The sequence below is a fragment of the Poromitra crassiceps genome, assembly GCF_964638095.1.
Source record: "Poromitra crassiceps genome assembly, chromosome: 6".
Taxonomy (NCBI): domain Eukaryota; kingdom Metazoa; phylum Chordata; class Actinopteri; order Beryciformes; family Melamphaidae; genus Poromitra; species Poromitra crassiceps.
In genome coordinates, this window is record NC_139627.1 from 35,785,692 (window position 1) to 35,805,705 (window position 20,014).

At 44.9% G+C, this 20,014-nt stretch overlaps 1 protein-coding gene across 6 annotated transcripts in view; it reads right to left on the reverse strand.

Annotated features, from left to right (window-relative positions):
* Positions 1-20,014, reverse strand: part of tbc1d4 (TBC1 domain family, member 4) — a 43,066-nt gene that overhangs the window by 18,309 nt on the left and 4,743 nt on the right. For 2 of the 6 annotated variants that reach the window (XM_083639374.1, XM_083639371.1), the window contains exons 2-12: positions 11,780-11,908; positions 11,434-11,671; positions 10,361-10,608; positions 8,458-8,547; positions 7,264-7,368; positions 6,969-7,101; positions 6,757-6,848; positions 6,139-6,249; positions 4,776-4,895; positions 4,133-4,192; positions 335-552 (exon numbers count right to left, since the gene is read on the reverse strand). In XM_083639374.1, coding sequence (XP_083495500.1) covers positions 335-552; positions 4,133-4,192; positions 4,776-4,895; positions 6,139-6,249; positions 6,757-6,848; positions 6,969-7,101; positions 7,264-7,368; positions 8,458-8,547; positions 10,361-10,608; positions 11,434-11,671; positions 11,780-11,908 — 1,544 coding nt within the window. Of the gene's footprint in view, positions 1-334; positions 553-4,132; positions 4,193-4,775; positions 4,896-6,138; positions 6,250-6,729; positions 6,849-6,968; positions 7,102-7,263; positions 7,369-8,457; positions 8,548-10,360; positions 10,609-11,433; positions 11,672-11,779; positions 11,909-20,014 lie in introns of all 6 variants that reach the window. The other 4 variants (XM_083639373.1, XM_083639369.1, XM_083639372.1 and 1 more) reach the window with 3 other exon arrangements.

Genomic DNA, 20,014 nt, shown 5'->3' on the forward strand with positions numbered 1-20,014 from the left:
TCAGAGTTTAGCATTGGTCAAAGCACTGCAAATAGATTACAATGTGTGTGTACCTGTATGTCAAAGATCAAATCAAGGTTTAGTATTTCCCAATTAGTGTCCAACTGATTAAAGGAGAGCAACAGGTTAAGAATTTCCATAACAATGTTAGCTTTAGCCATAAGTGTCTTCAAACAGAACCCGGAAACTCCCTCCAATACATCCCAAACATTTCAGTGCAATTAATTCTAGTGAAAACACATCCACTCCAGCAAGTTGACCAAAGGTTGAGTGAAATAGATTCCTTGCTCAAACTAGAGCAGTAGTGACATGGAAGTGATGCTGGTTGAGTTACCTGCCCTGCAGTAGTTCGGGGTTCACAGACTGCTGTCTGCGGAGCGGGGCCTGCTTGCTCTGGGGGGCCGGCTGGCCCTCGAAGGAGATGCGTTTCTTCACGGGGGGATGGCTGAAGGTGTGAGCGCGCCGACGGAACTGCAGCCCGGCCTCCGGGTCATCATCAGGGAAGCCAGGAGGGGAACCTGGAGGGGAGTGACCGGGAGATTCCTCGTCCTGCTGAGGGTGACGCAGACGAAAGAGACGTCAAAAAGGGCGGTGAGATGTTATCGCACACGTTGCGCACATTTAACGTCACAGCCTGATGCAAATTTTGTAAGAAAAATGATGAATAATGCATTACAAGCTGAATACTGTGTATATATAATCAAACAACAATGATCTGAAATGCTATACTGGGGTGTGGAGTAACCTGGGTCTAAGTCAGGCAAAATTCAAAGGGCATGTAATGTATGGTCAATTGTTTTGGAACTCAAAACCACATACAGTGTACCATTCTACTCCAGAGGTTATGTAAAGCCAAACGCCAGATAAAGCACCCTAGCTCTAACTAGCCAAGTTACAACAGGTCTGCACTCACCTAGCCCGTGCCCCCCACAACAAGACTCACTCCAGGTTCTACTCCCCGCAACACTCTTGGACTCCGTGCTACCACATGCCTGGCCGTACAACTCCCACATCTATTGTATTCTAATGACCAACGTCCTGTGACTCACAGCATCACACACTATTGGAGGAGGCCCTCGATGGCTCAGCTCCGGACCAAACCCTCCAATCTCCTCTCTCCGTGCTCCGGGGGACCTCCCTCGCTCAGATTTGACAGGATACAAGAAGTGCACCAATAACTCATTTCTTACAATGGCAAAAAGCAGCCACCCCCAAAAAATATATACAGTATATATATAAAAAAAATCACTGCAGGGTTTGATAGTGATATCTCACACAATTATTAAAGATGACATTTGATCATACAGTACAGTACAGTAGAGGAGTACATGCTAGTTAAGTGTTGGTAAGGATTTTGAATTCTAACAGGCTCACAGCATACTGTACCTTATGCTGTTGTGTTTCTGACTTGGATTATGGTTGTTTTGATTCATCAAAACGTTCAAAATCCTTAATACTGTACTGTACATTGACATCATCTAACAGCGCGCTAGTTGGCGAAAAGGTGAAATGTTCCTATTTTCTAGCAAATCTAGGTACATTTCACACTTGTAAGCAGTGTCCTGTCTTGTATGTGGTGAAATGCATATGAACTATGATCAAATGTTTCATGTACTCTTTAAGCTGACACCCATCTGACACTGCAGATCACGAAGCACGCTAGGACGTCTGGTGCATTTATGCAAATCTCATGAGACGTGACTGTCAGCTAAACTCGCACAATGTGAAATATATGGGTAAGATGAAGTGGTTGAGATTGGGACGTGGCCAACATCACATGAGGAGCCTCGCTGCACTTCTGTAGTGCTGAGTCCTGTTTACAGGGCCGAGAAGAGGAAGCCAGGAGAGGCACGGCTCAGCAGACACACAACTGGACATCCTGACTTTATTTCCTGCTTGCCAGGGGATCTGCATCCTGACACCATCCCCAGACTACGACTCAGTCAGCTGACACGCAGGGCAAAGCAACAGTCTCGGCTGTAAACACTGCTTCTATGGATTCGACTCGCAGTGTCAGGGATTAGACAGAGGGGGGGGACGGAGGTGGGTCGAACAGAATAACAGCATCGAAAGAAGACGGAATGGCCTTGAAAGTGAAACAAACACTAAAGCGTATTTATATGCAGTGACGCATTCAAGTCTTATCGGAAGAAGCGGAAGAACGGGATGCCATCTGGTTGCTGCAACTTGAACGCCTTCACATGTTTTAACTCATTGGAGTGCAGTAGTAGAAGGTTGCAGGCGGCATGCACAACTCCAAGTTTGAAACACTGTGTCGGGCGCACGGTTGTGGCAATAAACAGAAGAACAAAGAAACGGCACTCAGGAGCAGTGTTGGGCAAGTTACTCTCAAAATGTAATATACTACATATTACTAGTTACTTTCATTTTAAAGTAATAAGTTACTTTACAAAATTACTGTCTGTGTAGAGTAACTCGTTACTTATTACACTACTTTTGCATTACTTTCACCAAAATAATAGCAGCAGCAGAATGACATCGCCGACCCAGAACCATCCAGGAAAATTATTTCAACCGTCTTGAAGTCAGTGTAAACAATCCAAAATTCTAAATGTTATCCTTTTCCTTTGTTATTGTCATCTATAGTAATTATTTGCATAAAAACACACAATTTGAGTAGGAAAGAATTGTATCTTTTTTCAAATATGTGCTTTGATTAAAAATAAAATAAAATAAAAACTCAATTTGTAACTTGTGTTACTTGACAAAGTAACTGGTATAATATTACTCAAATCCTATTGGTAATAAGTTATATTACTGAGTTACTGCTAAAAGTAATATATTACATGTAATATGCTACTTTTGTAATGAGTTACCCCCAACACTGCTCAGGAGTCAACTATTCTTATTTATTTCGGGCAATTGAAGAAATGTATGCATTTCAGCCTTGAGTCATTCAGCGTCGCTGATGACTTGGTGCAGATCAGATCAGATAATGATTGCATGTAAGTGTTTATAGTTAACTAGACCTACATAGTTGTTGTCCATCCTCATCATCACTGATGATGGCTCAAGGCTGAAACACGTACGTTTTCTACAATTGCCCAAAACAAATAAGAACAGTTGACTCGTGTGTGCCGGTTTTTTGTTCTTCTTCTGTAACTTGTTGGAATGCCCACATCCAAAATAATTGTATTGACTAATTTACCATAAACAAACTGCAGGAGACAGTTATGGTAAATGGTAAATGGCCTGCATTTATATAGCGCTTTTATCCAAAGCGCTTTACAATCAGTAGATAGTCTACATTCACCCATTCATACACCGATGGCGGCAGGCTGCGGAGCAAGGAGGGTTAAGTGTCTTGCCCAAGGACACAGCGACAGCAGCTGGGAGGGAGCGGGGATCGAACCGCCAACCCTTGCGTCATTGGCCGACCCGCTCTACCTCCTGAGCTAAAGCCGCCCCGCCCCGACAGTTCTCATTTTCATAAACCGGGTTGATTGTATTACAGTGAATATAACTGATCATTTTTATTTTGATTATCTTGGACATCAGTGGATTCGCTGCTGTGTTTGCCGCTTCTGTCGACACACCTCCACAACTGGTGATGCCAAGTGGGAGACATTGGGAGCCCAAAAAATATTTCCCACATATATCTTACTTATTTTCCCCCAGTCAGCAGCTTGTACTTTCAATAAGTCTGACATGACGTGAAGGCAAATAGAGCATGTCTGTGCAAGAGCACAGCCTATTTCTTGTGTGTTTAGTATAATAAGTCACAGATGCCCCCTATATACAGTACCTCTGGTGACTGATAGGGGGTCAGAGGGACTCCATCACACACCCTCCCCACATTCTGCACTGCAATGACATAGTTCTGCCATCCAACAACCCCAAATGGTTAACTGACAGCTCGGCATACAACACCCTCCCCGCTGTGTTGGTCTTGCAGCTACAGTACAGATAAACCGTGCAGCCCAGCATCGTCCGTCCCCACGTTGAGACCCTGAGGTTTGCATCTCAAAGCGGTCACCCTCTTCTCAAACGCGTCCCCTTTCTCGGAAACACGTGGAGGAATATAGCATTCCTCTAATAGACACTGACTGAAAAGTGAGAATTCCCAGAGGTCCGGCTCTGGGAAGTCACATTCCCGCTCAAGGACACTTACTCGATCAAAACTGCTCATGCTTCCCATGCTTCCCAAGCGGCCTCGCATCCGACTGGCACCCTGGAGACAGAGGGGATTACATAACATCAGGCAGTTCTCAAAACACAAATAGGTTCAAAACAAAAACGACATATCACATCATTATGAACAGGATATTGGTCAAGCATCCTTATAAAAACACTTTCTAAAAATGTAACAACCTTCCCTGACATATAAAGAAAGAAACATTGTTTTGGCTCATAGTACTGTCAGGAAAGTTTAAAAAAAAAAAAAAAAAAAAAAAAAAAATACATCAGGAAATTAAGTAAAAGCACAAAGATTTCCTGACCGACATGAATGTCATTGTTTAGATAACTCTTTGAGACAATAAGAGATGAGGTCTCAGACTGCCTGGATCCTTCAACTAAGTGATTATTCTGCCATATCTCTGGCAGATATGGGTCAATCCAAATCCCCTGGATGACAGTGACACAGACAGGACAGATATAGACAGATAGAGACACACACAGCAGGACACAGCAGGATGACTCTGTTCTGTCAGGAGTTGGGAAGATGAGAGACAGAGAGGAGGGATAAACTTAGAAAGAGAGAGAAAAAGAGACAGCAAGCAAGAGAGAGATGAGAAGGCTCAGTTCCTTCCTACCCTTGAAAAGATGTTCTCCAGAGAGCTGGTGAGGGAGGAGCGAGCTTTATTCTTCAGGATATCGAGTTTGAAGCGTCCGCCGGTGGCTGTGCCGTCTCCCGCTGCCGAGTTTGGCGCATTCTGTCACAGAACGACAACGGACACAAACAAGCTGTCAGAGGCCAGGTAAGGAAATGTGACTGGCATGTACGCCCCAAAAAGCTTTAGTAAACAGACTCCATCTTACTTATGTAGATGTGTAAGATGTATGTGTGTTAGTTTCCCCATAGCAAACCAAGAGATGAGTCAAGAGATTTGGAGCATGAAAACAAGACTGCAAGGTAAAGTCTGCAGCTGGCTGTTGCATTAAAACAATACTGAAGCCGATGTCGGGGGTGAGCCATTCAAATGAACATAATCAACACAATCCCTCTCTCTAGCTTACCTTTAATTTACCAGGCAGGTCAAGAACGAATGCTTATTAATTTCATATTCAAGTACCAATGCCCAACATAGTCATATCAATAAATGTCTATTAAGTTACTCTCTATTGATACTGCTAAAACGCTGCAAACAGGAAGTGACACATTTTACATTTCCAGTTTGGCTTGAATAAGAAGAAGAGGAACTGGATCAGCACTAGCCACCATGACAAAGGAAAGAGCGCCACCTAAGGAAACACAAACTTCATCAACAGAACATCCCAGAAATAAAAGACAAGGGCTTCCCACACTCAGTTGGACATCAAATTCAAATACTTTTCAATTAGTCTTGTTTGGTGAAATCCAAAGACTCCAAATCAGCATGTTTTGGGGGACACCATGACAGCGGTCAACATGAAACTTGCATGCATTTTCCAGATGTGAAGCGTTGATGCTGAGACAGAGGGCGGTCCAGAGAACTGAGGCATATTGATGAATTTGGGTGCTATAGTTTTAATTGAAAGAAAAAGTACTTTCAAAGCCATCCATTCATTTTCTAAAACTTTAAAAGCCTTATTTTATTTTGTTCAAATCCGTCAACGTTCAAGGATTCCCAAGGCCAGTGGGAACCCTGACGTACTGGCTACACTCTGCCGTGTCTCTGCAGCTCTGACTGAATGAAGAAGTTCATTATAGAAAGTTCTTCCAGGTCTACAGTCAGTAATTCAAAGGTAGAAGGGAGACACGCACATCCCAGCCTAGTAGGGCAGGTGCAGAACTTACAGTGATAAGTGCAGAGAAAGTTGTAAAAAGTTTGCACACTGCAAGGGCTCCAGTTAAGGTTTTTTATTGCAACACCAGTGGGCACAGTGGGTTACCCACTGGTGTTGCAATAAAAAACCTTAACTGGAGCCCTTGCAGTGTGCAAACTTTTTACAACTTTCTCTACAGTCAGTAATTACCTGAGGACCCTCTCCGATGTGGAGGTGGGTCTTCTGTTTGGTTTCACACAGCTGCCTCAGATGGAGAATCACCAGCTCATTCTCCTCTTGGTCTGATCCGGGCTTCATCCTCTGCAGACACAAACACACACCTCAGAGACACACAAACACACACCTCAGAGCTCCAGATGGAAAGTCATGACCCTACAGCAGATGTGGCCCAATCAGATTTCTGGTAAACCATCACCAATAAATGTTAATGTGTCACTCATTTTAAGTTAAGTTAAGTTATCCTTTATTGTTCCCATGGGGAAATTCATCCTCTGAATTTGACCCATCCTCTACAAGGAACCTTCCTATACCTACGAGCAATGGGCAGCCACAGTGCAGCCCCCGGGGACCAACTCCAGTTGTTTTGCCAGTGCCTTGGTCAGGGGCCCTGACAGGAATATTAACCCTAACACACATGTCTTATGGTGGGAAGAAACCGGAGCACCCGGAGGAAACCCACACGAACTTGGGGAGAAACTCCACAAGCTCCACACGGACGGGGGTTCAAAACCAGGACCTCCTTGCTGTGAGGCAACAGTGCTAACCAGTGAAGAAAATTACTTTTCTCCCAGCAGCGTCGATCCTCACCTGAACCCGCTCGAAAATCTCAACCTGCTCATTGTCAGTCAGCTGGGAGAGATATTTTTGGATGGCTAGCTTCGCTCTGGGCGGATAGAGACCTGGAAACACACGAGAATCTTGCTTTGACTCCCAGAGAGAAATACATCCCGCATCAAATACAGACCGCTCGCATCAACATATTCATGAGTCAAGCCAGTGGCCGAGTTTGCGCTGCATACCCTCGATCCGCTCACACAGCTTGTGCAGGTCGTGCATGGGGCAGGCTTCGCACAGCTGAATCTGGGTTTTGTTGCTCCCCAAGGCCGCTGCGGTGCTGAAGGCCTGCTTCAGGGTCAGCATCACCTCATCCACCTGACACATGCACACACGCGCACACACACACACACACACACACACACACACACACACACACACACACACACACACACACACACACGGGAGAAGTTTCTAGTAACTAAACTCAAGCGATTGAGGCTGAAAGTGATTTTGTTTCAGATGCTCTGTGTGACTCACCAGGGACTCACTGGCACACTGGAAGACATAGCAGACATACTGACTGGGACCTGACTCCGCAGGCTCCCGAGAGATGAATCCAAAATGGTCTGTCTGCTTTATGCCCTGCATCAAAGTCCAGACAAAAGAAAAGACACAAATAAGCTACTAGCATAAACCTGCAGTGGGCAAGGACACTTTCAGGTCTTTGAGTTCAGTCCCACAATAGCGATGATGAAACTGCAGCTGCTGAAGGACAACATACAGTATGTCATTGATGCCATAATAATAGCACTTGGCATTCTAGCCTGATGCCAAAAATATGTCATTTAATTTGTGAAATGGCCGCTGCGCTCACACTAGTGCACTATCTTTATGGGGGGATGGCTGCTCAAAGGAAGGGGATTGCATCTGGCAAGGATAATACATTTCAGTGTCACTGATCAAGATGTCATTTGCCATCAAATCAAGGATACAAGATGAGAGGCCCACTTTACATGCATTAGTGATCAAGCAAAAAATATATGCAAAAATAAAGTATTATGTGGTAGAGCTTGTCCTCTGATGCCTGTTTTAAAGCTGCATTCAGTGAGGTTTTTGGGTTAAAATAAGTGTTAAATGTCTCTATATTCTGACAGCAATCACTGAAATAGTGTTTGGTCAGTGACTTGGAACCCCGAACCCCCCGCTGTCCCCTTATCTCTCTCCTGTAGTCCTGCATACAGGGCGGACGTATCAGCTTTAATATCTGTTTTACTCTAAATGGGACCATAATTTACCAAATGAACATCATTGCTGCATTGAAAAAGACTGAGACCATAAACTCATTCGGAAAGCGTTACTGAGGCCATAAATCAAGTAGGAAGTACGGCCATTTTCCCATTCACTTCCATACAGTCGGACTTCTTTTTGCAGCCATAGACTACTGTAAGTAAACAGGTGAGTTATATAAAAATTCAGCCACCGTACATTTGTCATGAATGGGTAAATTAGCTATAGAGAGCAAAACGTTTTTTTTTAAACCAGGCTGTAAACATGTTTATTTCTGCTGAAACGTCAGGCATTCTAACATGGGGGTCTATGGAGAATGCCTCGCTTTATGCAGCCAGCCTCAAGTGGCCGTTTGAGGAACTGATGTTTTTGGCAGCAATGGCTTCATTTTTCCAAGACGGACGTTGCCGCTTAGTGTAACCAGCCAAGTAAAAACAAACTAACCTGAGAGCAAGATGAGATATCTTTGAAGTTCTTCTCCAGCACCACTGTTTTACTGTCCGGACTTATGAGGTTTACCTCAAAACGCCCCACCTGTCAAACACACGCACACACACACAGATAAGGAACCTGACTTTCATGCACAAGTAATAGCTAATATAGATAATATTGTACGTTTAAAATTAATAAAGAGGTTCACAATGTCGCATGATGTTGTAGTATCTCATGACAGGGACTGTCAGAAACCCACCCAAACACACACATGCTGCACAGTCACAATACCAAGGTCAATAGTGTGCACAAATGATTTTTCCCATAATTGACTGATGTGGAGGGGATCATATTGAGCGCTGTGCTCTACTTTTCTAAATGAGCTTCATGAGGAAATAGGCATGGTGTGTGAGGAATGGCAGCCAGCATGCTCATCATAACAGATTGGCCTTACACCTTCTCAGGAGTAGCGCTGCAGTCACAGATTCTGCTGGGGAGAGTTACAGCCTCTTTATTCAAGGCAGTAACGCTGGGCCTCGCTAGCCTGAAGTTTGTAACTGCAAGCTGCTTGCCCATTAAAATGATTTACAGTAGTAAGCAACCTCAGAAGCTAGGCTAAATGCAGGGAGGGATTGAATGACAAACAGTGCTGAAGCAAGCAAGCGTTTGGTTTTTCAGCGTTTGATTTTTCTTGTGTAACAAGACGGCTTTGTGTACTTAGCCTCATTATTATTATGACTTGCTACCCGTAAGTGAAAACATGTGGTCAATCCATCTCGTTGACAAGGGGAATTAACAGTTCTGCTCATAAACCAAGCCTCTACTACTGTACAATTTGGATGAAATCCAAAGGTTATAAAAAGTAAAAGTGCAATTTATCACCTACATTGGATTTCTTTCCATCAATACCATGATCACATACAATATTCACTAATAGTTGAAGCTATAAGCATGAGAGTGCATGTTCAGCCACATGTTCCAGTGAGGACATGCTGTTATGCTAAAGCTCCACACGGCCATAAGGGAACTGTCTCCACACTGCCATGTTTTGCTTCTTGACTGCACGAGGACAAACAGATCAAAACATCTGGACGTAGCTACCCATTGGTTTTAGGATTCCTGTTTTGAAGCCTCGAGGTTGGCATTTTCATCGTCACCATCTTGGTTATTTAGAGTCAGAAGTGACATGTGCGTCCTGGTGGCTCACCTGGTAGCACGCTTACGACGGATGCACGGTCCTTCTGACCCGAGGTCCTTTGCTGCATGTCATCCCCTCTCTCTCTCCCCACCTTTCCTGTCTGCCTACTGACCTATCTAAATAAAGGCACTCCAGTTCTTGGAGAAAAGAGGACGTGAGATTAATTTGAACGAGAAGAGCGGCAGTTCGCCCTGCTCTTGTTCTGTGATCGGTGAGCTGCACAATCACTGGACAGGCGACCTGTCAATCATGCTCCAAAACATAGACTCTTTTTTATCATCTATTTTACTCGAGTCGAAATTGTACCATAATATACTAAATGAACATCATGCTGTATTGAAGAAGACTTGAAACTGGCGAATGCGATTGACACCATAAACTCGCTAGGAAACTGTTTACTGGGGCAGTACGGTCATTTTCACATTCACTTCCATGTAACCGTACTTCTTTTTGCAGCCGGTAGAGTCGCCCCCTGCAGGCCATTCGAAAGAATGTAGGTTTAAGTTAATTCAGCATTGGCTTCACAAACTGAGCTACAAGCTAGCCCCTTGGGAGAAACCTCTGAGGAGCTAGACTAAGTCTGAAACCAAGACCTCAACAAAGGTAAAGCCCATGATTACACCTTGTGACATTATCATAAGGTACCTGGACGCTACTGAACTGTACTTATTGGCATCATGAACGGTGTGCGGTGTATTACACGCTCATTTCCTGTACCTGGAAGAGCATGGTGCGGTTCTTGTCTGCGTCAGAGGGCTGAACGTGGTTGGGTGCGCTGGAGTGTCTGCGGCGCATGGTGGGGCCCATCATCACGCCCTCCCTGGGCTTCCTCTGCAGACTCCCGGCCAGGCTGCTGCAGCGCGTACGAAACTCCTGCTGCTCCTCGAAGCCAGAGTCCTCCAGGATGCACTCAGGGAACGCTCCCCTCAGGCTGCTCTGACTGGAACTGCTGGACAGGCCCATACCTGGACCAGATACAGCAGGGATACACTAAGTTGTTATAGAACAAAGACAAAGACAGCAACAGTGAACAAGTCATCCCAAGAATAACACAGTCCGCCGTGTAGCCAATCAGTAACAAATATGAGCTGTAATTGTGGAGCCCACCTTGGGCCAAATCAGTGTCGTTTTGAAAATGCAACAATCAGTGCAGCGATGAGATGCATCACTCTAATCTGTGGTGTCTGAGATATGTGTGTGGGACACATGGACAAATAAATGAAGAATGTAGCGCCCCCTTTGGCCCAATAAGTGTAACTCTGAGAATTTCACAATGCAGTGGTGAGATGCATCACTCCCTACAGTTTCGTCAAAACCAAATCAATGCTGTCTATTGCGTGCAATGTATTACAAACAAATGAAAGATACTTATCGAGAGTCTGCACCAAAAGAGTCAATCTAATTTGTGAGGATCTTGTTTCTAAGCTCTGTTCCAGAGAGGAAACCGGCTCTCAGATAATGAAACATGCCCTCCAGCAGCCATATTGGAAGTCCGCAGCTCTTGAGCAACAACATCTGAGAAGAGCGGGCTGCATTTCTGAATTTACCACTTGGCCATCTCAACACAGTATCAAATAGACACGGTCAATTTAATTTATGTGTTGTTTTTACACGGATACTGCAGAGCCTGTACATCTATCAAGAACATGCGTCTTAAAAAGAAACCTCAACCTGCCTTGTCCACTTCTACCTTCCACTTCAGTGATGGGCCCACAAATGCAAGGTACATCATCACCAATAGCTGCTTTTCTAACAGCTTTAAAGTGTCAAAGGTTGCAAGAGGCTCTTACCTCCACCATTGATCACATCCTCCTGTGCAGGGCTGTGGGGATCCTCCAGGCTCTCATTCATGATAGAGGAGAGGGGGTCTCCTTCTCCCCCTATGGTGAACTCAACAGAGGCGCTCTCCGTGGAGCCGCGTTGGCCGTTGAGCAAACGCAGGCGTTTGCGCTCCACCTCATGCTGGCGAAACTTATCGATGCAGTCGTCGATGAGGGTGGTTGGAGCCTTCTTGTGGGCAACTGTCACCTGGATTTTTTTTAAATGCATGATTATTATTAAATGACAATGATTCAATGGCCGTATCAAATGCAAACATTCCATATTCAAAACATGCACATTCATGTTTTTTTCTACCTTGCCACAGTAAAGCACTTCAAACTTCTGGGAGTTGTAGAAGGCCTCTTCAGTCTCCTGCTTGGGCTTGGCGTCTTCCTTCAGGGCCGACTTGGCAACTTGGCGAATACTGCTGATCACCTCAGGAACCTGACAGAAGCAGAGGACGGACAAACAGAAATGACTCAGAGGAAGACACATTAAAAAGGAAGACTATAACAAAGAGAAAGGGAAACAAACCGGAAGCATGTGCAGAAGGAGGTTTTCTCTATTGTACAATGAGAGGGGAGGCAATGAGAATGGTACAACATGAATATCAATACATTGCTAAGGAAAGATTATGAAATAAATAACACAGTAACTGCTGCATTAGCCTGGAATGACAATTTTATTTCAGTTGTTTTCACTTTCTGGTTTTCAAATCTGACTGCAGGTCACCCTTTAAAATGAGACCTTGAAAATAGCAATAATAATCTGAGAACAGTAATAGGAATACAAAATTGAGGACAACTCTAAAAGTAAATTAAATAAATAGCCTAAATAAAATAACCATTGCAACTTGTAGTGTTGATCCTATAACTTTTTTAAGTGGCATCAATCCAAGCCAGTCTGGATTTGTAGATATAAAGCTTAAAAGCAGTACATCATCATACCCTGAGAGCTTCTTTTGATTAACATTGAGATGGGCTGACTGCACGCCGCAACTTTAAATAGTTCAAGGCGAACAAAACAGCACAAGATTGACACTAACAAAGACCAGTCAACAACAGACAGACAACACAGCACAATGGTGACAGAGCTAGGCGAGGAGCCAGGCGAGGAGCCAGGAAACGCCCAGGCTAAGGCGGAAGACAAAACAGGAGGCTGGAAGAAATGAGAGACTTGAAGGTCAACTCGCCTGTTTCTGCTCCACTGTGCTGGTGGAGCAGCCAGTGCCATCCATGCCAGAAAATATGAAAAGTGTTGTGCAACTCCTGTCAACGGAAGAAACTACACTGCACAAGTCAAGACAGATAATACAAGTCTTCCCAAATATATTCCTTTAGCAATACTGGGGAATGTGAATCCTCTGAAGACATTTTGGTAACACTTTATTTGCATCGTCCAATGTTGATACTCATGGACATATACTTTTTGACTTTTTTTTTAAATCAACATTGGACTAATGCATCTAACTGTGATGGAAGGAGAAAAGTCTGATGTCTGAGGAGCTCACATAATCAATACTGCAACAAGCAACAAGACTGATGGCCACTGAATACCAGCTCACTGAAAAGCAAGAGTGCCTAGAACCAGGCCCAAGGTCAGGCAAACACCTTGTTTAAGGCAACAGGAAATGCCAAAACAAACAGTGGCTCCTCCACATTCTGCACACACCTCGTATCATATCTGATAAGAACTACGTATGTCCTGTTGAGCAAATATGCTTTTAGATTAGAGGGGATATTATGTAACAAAACACATCAGTCCTAGTCCAGTGATGTGATCAGGACAACAGCAAAAAGAAAACAGAAGGGCAAAGGCACGCTAGGAAAGTCTAGGAATGAATGGGAGATGTGCAAGAAGGAAAAAGTGCTATCCTGAAAGATGCTATCCCTGCTTCTCAGAGGCCAATTCATCCATGAGACACGCAGATCAAATGTTTTGCCTGACCCCTGCCATGTTGTTGCTCTGGCTACATGAGCCATTTTAAGGTCATACTTTCCAAGCGCCTGCCGCCTCCAGGGTTGAAACATGCACGGCTGGAGAGACAGAAGGCTCCTTTGAGATATTGGGGTGGGGGTGGGGGGGGTTCATACATACACCATCTCTTCACTCAAACATCTGACTGGTAGGAGTAAGAGCATGGGTGTGGGTGAGTTTCTGACCATCAACAGACTTATTTCCCAAGAATCCTTGAAGACCTCCACTAAATCTTTTGAGATGACAGCAAACTGTAAGCTTCCAAAACTAAACTCTGCAAAGGCACACATGAAATAGCATCATCAGAGACCTTTAATATAGATAGAGACACACCACTGCAGGCTCAGCCAATAATAAGAAAAGGTACTCTAACGGTCTTCCAAATGGGCATGGTTATCATCTTGTGATTGGCTGTCTGGCAATGGTATGGAACTTCATTGGCTGACCAGTCTCCTAAGGGCGGTGGCAGTGGTGAAACCGATACAGGAAGTGACTGGAAGTCGGGGCGTCTCTATCTATTATAGGTCTCTAGTATCAATAAAAACGCAAACGTTAGCATTAGCTTTTTTCTCTTCCTACCCAATTCACCCATTTTGTGCCTAAAAGGCAGGAAGTAACACAGGTGCAAGGCAAGCAAAACATGAATGAGGGCCCCGGCACTGGATCACCTAAATGGATTGGAAGTTGGAAACCCTCATTAATGCTTTACTTGCACCTGTGTTACTTCCTGCCTTTTAGACCCAAAATGAGTGAATTGGGTGGGAAGTGAAAAATGTGAATGTTTAAAAACAAATATAAAAAAACGGCCAAAGCCTACATTTTAGGGTTCCCGTAGTGACATAAATGCATTACAAATATGGGTTAACAGAGCAGGTGGCTACTGGCTAAATATACTGGCTTCCGGTAAATACATCATTATGTCTGTCTGTATCGATGCGTTTTACTCGTTTAACATTACACACAAACAAAACATGATGCTTCTAAACAGAGGCAGCGTGGACACTACTGATGTTACGGTAAGTCAGAGGGCCTGACCGACGTGACCAGTCTGACAATCACAGCAGTGCTGTGCAGCCTTAGGCAGGCTGTGATGTCTTGCACCACTTTGTCTTTGATGAAAAGATGACACACAGACCTGCTGGATTATACATGAGTAAGACGACACCACAGCACTGTTTGATCCGATTAATTATTTGTAGTCAACCCAATACAGAGACTACAGAGCCAGTGAAGTTGCTCCTTCCCTGGATGAGACGGGCACAGTGGTCTGTAGCTGCAGGGACCGGAGATCACCTATTCAAATGAATCCACCCATACAAATTGTTCCCAAGCTTTTTTTATGCCCAACCTTCACCCATCATTGTCTGTCTCTCTCAGACAATATCAGCAACACTGGCTGTGATACTGAGCCTGTCTGCATAAACACTAACAGTCAAGCGTAGCTTTAGTAGTTTAGCTTTAGAGCTTAGGATAAAACAAACATAGGGATTGTCCCCTCTGAGCTGCTAGAGTCCTGCACACTTTCAGTGAGTCGGCTCATGTCTCATGCCAACCTCCCCTACCATACAGTAGGCCTAATATCTGATCAACCTCCCCTACCATACAGTAGGCCTAATATCTGATCAACCTCCCCTACCATTACAGTAGGCCTAATATCTAATCAACCTCCCCTACCATTACAGTAGGCCTAATATCTGATCAACCTCCCCTACCTGATACAGTAGGCCTAATATCTGATCAACCTCCCCTACCTGATACAGTAGGCCTAATATCTGATCAACCTCCCCTACCTGATACAGTAGGCCTAATATCTGATCAACCTCCCCTACCATTACAGTAGGCCTAATATCTGATCAACCTCCCCTACCATTACAGTAGGCCTAATATCTGATCAACCTCCCCTACCATACAGTAGGCCTAATATCTGATCAACCTCCCCTACCTGATACAGTAGGCCTAATATCTGATCAACCTCCCCTACCATTACAGTAGGCCTAATATCTGATCAACCTCCCCTACCATTACAGTAGGCCTAATATCTGATCAACCTCCCCTACCTGATACAGTAGGCCTAATATCTGATCAACCTCCCCTACCATACAGTAGGCCTAATATCTGATCAACCTCCCCTACCTGATACAGTAGGCCTAATATCTGATCAGACATAGCGGTTGGCACACAAGAGTTATTTTATCCTTATCAGCACCATAATGCCAAACCACAGGGAACAATGCAAGTTCCACAGACTAGGTTTGGCCATAGCATATGGCCATAGCTGTGATTAGACGCAATTAGACTCCCTTTGAGAGAAAGATGTTATCACTGCTTCGATACAAGATAACAATGGAAACACGGGCTGAGGCATGCTTTTTCTTTCTCCAATGTGTCAGAGAGGACAGATTGCTTGCTTCATCTTCTGCGGCTGTGGCTCAGGAGGTAGAGCGGGTCGTCCACTAATCATCATCATCAGGTCGAGTGGGTTCCTCGGGCAATGATGGATCTCCATTCCTCCCTCGCCTGCATACACGTTCCAATTTCTCCTGCAGTCAGCCCGGTGTCTCGCCTTATAGTGTCCACATATGTTAGTTGCTGTCTTCCCCTTCTTTTAGCTCCGTGTGTCGGTTCCCACAGTACCAGCTTCTGTGCTGCTAACTCTGGGTGTCTATAGCAATGTCCAGCAAGCCTCAGCCGCCTGCATCGTATCTTCTCACTTAGCTTAGGCAGCTCTTGGTAAAGATCAACGTTTGTGATATGGGTGCCAGGGTCGATGTTGAGGGCATGCTTAAGCATCCGCGTGTAGCATCCATTTAGTCTGTTCTCCCTCTGTTGACTCAAGGTCCATGTTTCAGAGCCATAGATCAACACTGACTCCACAGATGCAGTGAACAGGGCAAGCTTGATTTTTCTAGAAAGGCCTGTCCTCCATATGTTATTCAGTGAGTGGAGAGCTTTCCAGGCCAGGGCCTTCCTGACCCTGATGTCCTTCTCTGTACTGGCCACCCATGATCCTAAATACTTAAAGTCCTCCACCTTCTCCAGTGGCTCCCCCGACAGAGTAGTGATGGGATTATCATCTCTGCTGTTTTGAGTTATGTACTGTGTTTTCTTTACGTTTATCCCAAGAGCACACAAGGTCGGTGGTTCGATCCCCGGCTCCTCCAGTCCGCATGTCGAAGTGTCCTTTGGCAAGACACCGAACTGAACCCCAAATTGCTCCCGATGCCCTGCGGTGTGTGAATGGGTGAATGTAGGCACAGTGTAAAGCGCTTTGGATAAAAGCACTATATAAATGCAGTCCATTTACCATATTGATGTCGCTGCGCTGCATACTGCACAAAGTCAAATTCCTCATTTGTAATATGAGTAGGCCACTCACTATGGCTATTAAAATGAATCTTGAATCTAAATGTAGCCTAGATATTGTGGCTAAGCTACTCAAAGTAAAGCAAAGAGGGCAAGATTACAGTTGTATTCAGAATACCCAATCAGAATAATGATGATAACGAGACTCTACTGTGGGAGGACATCACTAGGAAAACACTGGCCTTGGTAGACTTGATATCTATTTTGGTCTGACCTCCACGTAGCCCAATTAGGAGCAGCCAGGCCCAAGTGCTCTGTGGAGGCACAGAGAGCCACAGATGGTTTTAAAATGCGCCTTGTTGTTCTTCCAGCTGCACCTCAAAGCAGCGATGACGTCACAGTCCCAGTGCTTTACCATCTGACACACCACCAGCCACAGACAGCTGACTGAAGCCATGTTCCAACTCCAAACAAAGCAAGACACAGACTCCCATGTCACCTTGACAGGCCGAGGGAGTGTGCTCTCATATCACACTGAGAAATCTCCATGTACCAGGAAGGTGAGTAAACTCACTATTAACCTTTTGTACTTCTGACCCAACACCCACATCTCCCTTCACCCTCCCAACAGATTTTTTAGATTCCTCCACCTACTGAACAACAGGCTGTGCTATTATTTGTTTAAAAAAACAATGTCAGAGGAGGACATTGAATTTCCACTTACGAATATTATTATGTGGCCAAGGACAGTCAATTCTGTATTGGTGAATATTGACTGTAGTCTGTCCATGTGTTGCCGACAATCAATTAATCTGTGATGTCACACGAACGTACTGGACAGCTCATCAACAGAGAAGCAGATGGTGACTGTGACAGTGCACACAATGATTCTGGAGATAAAAGGTATATTTTTGAATATGTGAAGTCTAGACGTAATTTCAATCAGGAAGACTACTTAGCCCACGCCCTGCTGTTTCATTGACATTTCTCCCCATTCAATCACAGTTATCCACGCCCAGTTTCATTCATGCTTTGTTCTTCTTATCCAATCACAGTAATCCACGCTCTCCCGTGCTATCAATAGCCAATCGGTGCAAGCCATCTCCTTCCCTCGATTTGACGCTGAACCAATCATCTAAAGCAGTTGGGAGTATTTCAGGTTCACGTCTCTTACTATTTAGCTGTTTTCCCACATGCGCCTTTTACCGCTAAATGACCGGAACGCGGTCTAATGCCTTCATGTGTGAAAGTTGTTGTTCCGGTATAAGCGCGACCCCGTCATCGCGGACATTTCACCAGTTTCGAGCCAGTCAGAAGAGCGGTATGCGCCATAAGGAACACAAATGTAGAACGGGTCCAGTCATTTGCCGCGACACCGGTCCTTCTCTCATGGGCGAGGTGTACACACGTTGCTTAACGTTCACTTCCAGCGTGCATCATCTAATCATTCGCGCACATCAAGGCAAACTACTTCCACATTTCGCTTCGTGCATTTGCTTTCTCTACATACAGTACATACAAGCGTTGGGCAGCTTGCAAGCCACTGCCATTCTCGCTGTGTCTGTCCTGTGTGGCTGCTGCGAAGTGCGGAGGACTGGCCTCTCTCGAGCAGAGAGGGGAGGGGGGAAATCGGCTGTGTTTATTATGCTGGCTTGACGCTGCTCTTAAGTCAAACGAGTGTGATTTATTGTGTGACAAGCAAACTTATTTCACCATGGAGTTTTGCCGACCCCCAAAATAAGCTCCCCCCTCCCCCCGCCCCCCAACATACAGGCAATTTCGCTGCTATATTCCCACTTGCGAGCGCCCAGGTGTGAAGGGAAATTCCGGGAAATGTCCGATATTGACTTACAGGTAATTTTCCGGTATGCATGTGGGAAAACGGCTTTTGGTTTCGCTATTCACAGATATGTTGTCTCTCTGCAGTTGCTATCATTACTGTGTACCAGTTGTGGATTCCCCATGGGGGGATTTCTATTCTACACATTCCTGACACCCTCCCCTCATCATCGCAGGAGGAGCGTCATCATGGAGCCATACGCCAAACTTTTATCTTGTTTGTTGAATCAATCAATGTTATTTTGAACCTTTATACTAGTCTCTACTGATTGAAGGAGCCAGACTATTGTATACTATAATAAATGCTGTTTGGATGTAAAAGTTAAGTTAGATTAGCGCAGGAGCCCACAAAGTCAGTCGCCCAATCACAGTCAGTGGAGCAGCTCCAGGGCGTGCATTTCATCAAAATGTCACATGACATCACAGAACAGAACAGAATCTTGGTTCTCTGGTTTCTCGCCTTGCAAGAAACTTGATCATGTTAACAAAAAGTGATTTTGTTGTCTCAGGTGAAATCTTAACCTGCACTCGTTAAGATTTTTTATGAATACAGCCTATCAGCACAAAGTAGGGGTGCAACAGAGACGCCATGCATTCACCCTTTCAACCCAGTGAAACTCTGGTGTTGGTTATGGTCACTGGCAAGAAAACACCTCTACCCACAGAAGTAACAAATTTAAATTCAAGCACAAAACTGTTTCCTAAAAAGTGATCACAGACTAGGTGGATTGGTAAACAACAGCGTACTGTGTGTGCAGTTTACCAACATCACACACACCACGTTTTCTGGGTACTGAAATTCAAAACGTTTCTAAATGGTTACCCCTTGCAACCCATTGAACCCACCGCCAGCATGCAAAATTGCCTAGCGCAGATTTAAACTGTGTGGTAATTCCCCTGGGTCCGTTATTTACTAGGTCAGTTAACAAAGGGGGGGTTCAAATCAGACGAACAAGAGATCACGTCAGTGATATGCTGCTTGAAACTTATCACCTGGGCTTTCGTTTTGCTGTCGAGACCCCCGCCCCTTCCCATGTCCGGCATTCTGAAATAGCACTGTTATCTCCAGAGGTCAAGTCAACCCCGTTACTCTTGACCTTGGCTCGTGTACCGTTCTTGTCACCAACCGGGTCCTACAAGGAGGAGCCATTGGACAGTGCAGGGTCACAGAGTGGTCTGAGGGGAAGGGGAGAGATTCAGAGCACAACATGAGCCGTTACTGTTGACACCATGCAGCAGCCTCGGACCGTCTATGGCTGACTCCATGATGGCACAACAAGGTTGAGTCAGTGGTCTATTTGCACCTGCTGTTATGCCAGTCTCACTGAGTAGGTCAATGAGTATCCCAGCCTGTGAGCCAGGCAAAAGGTTACAACTCAACTCCAAATGGCAGTCAGATGTGTTTGTTCAGTATGCTTGGAGCATGGCACG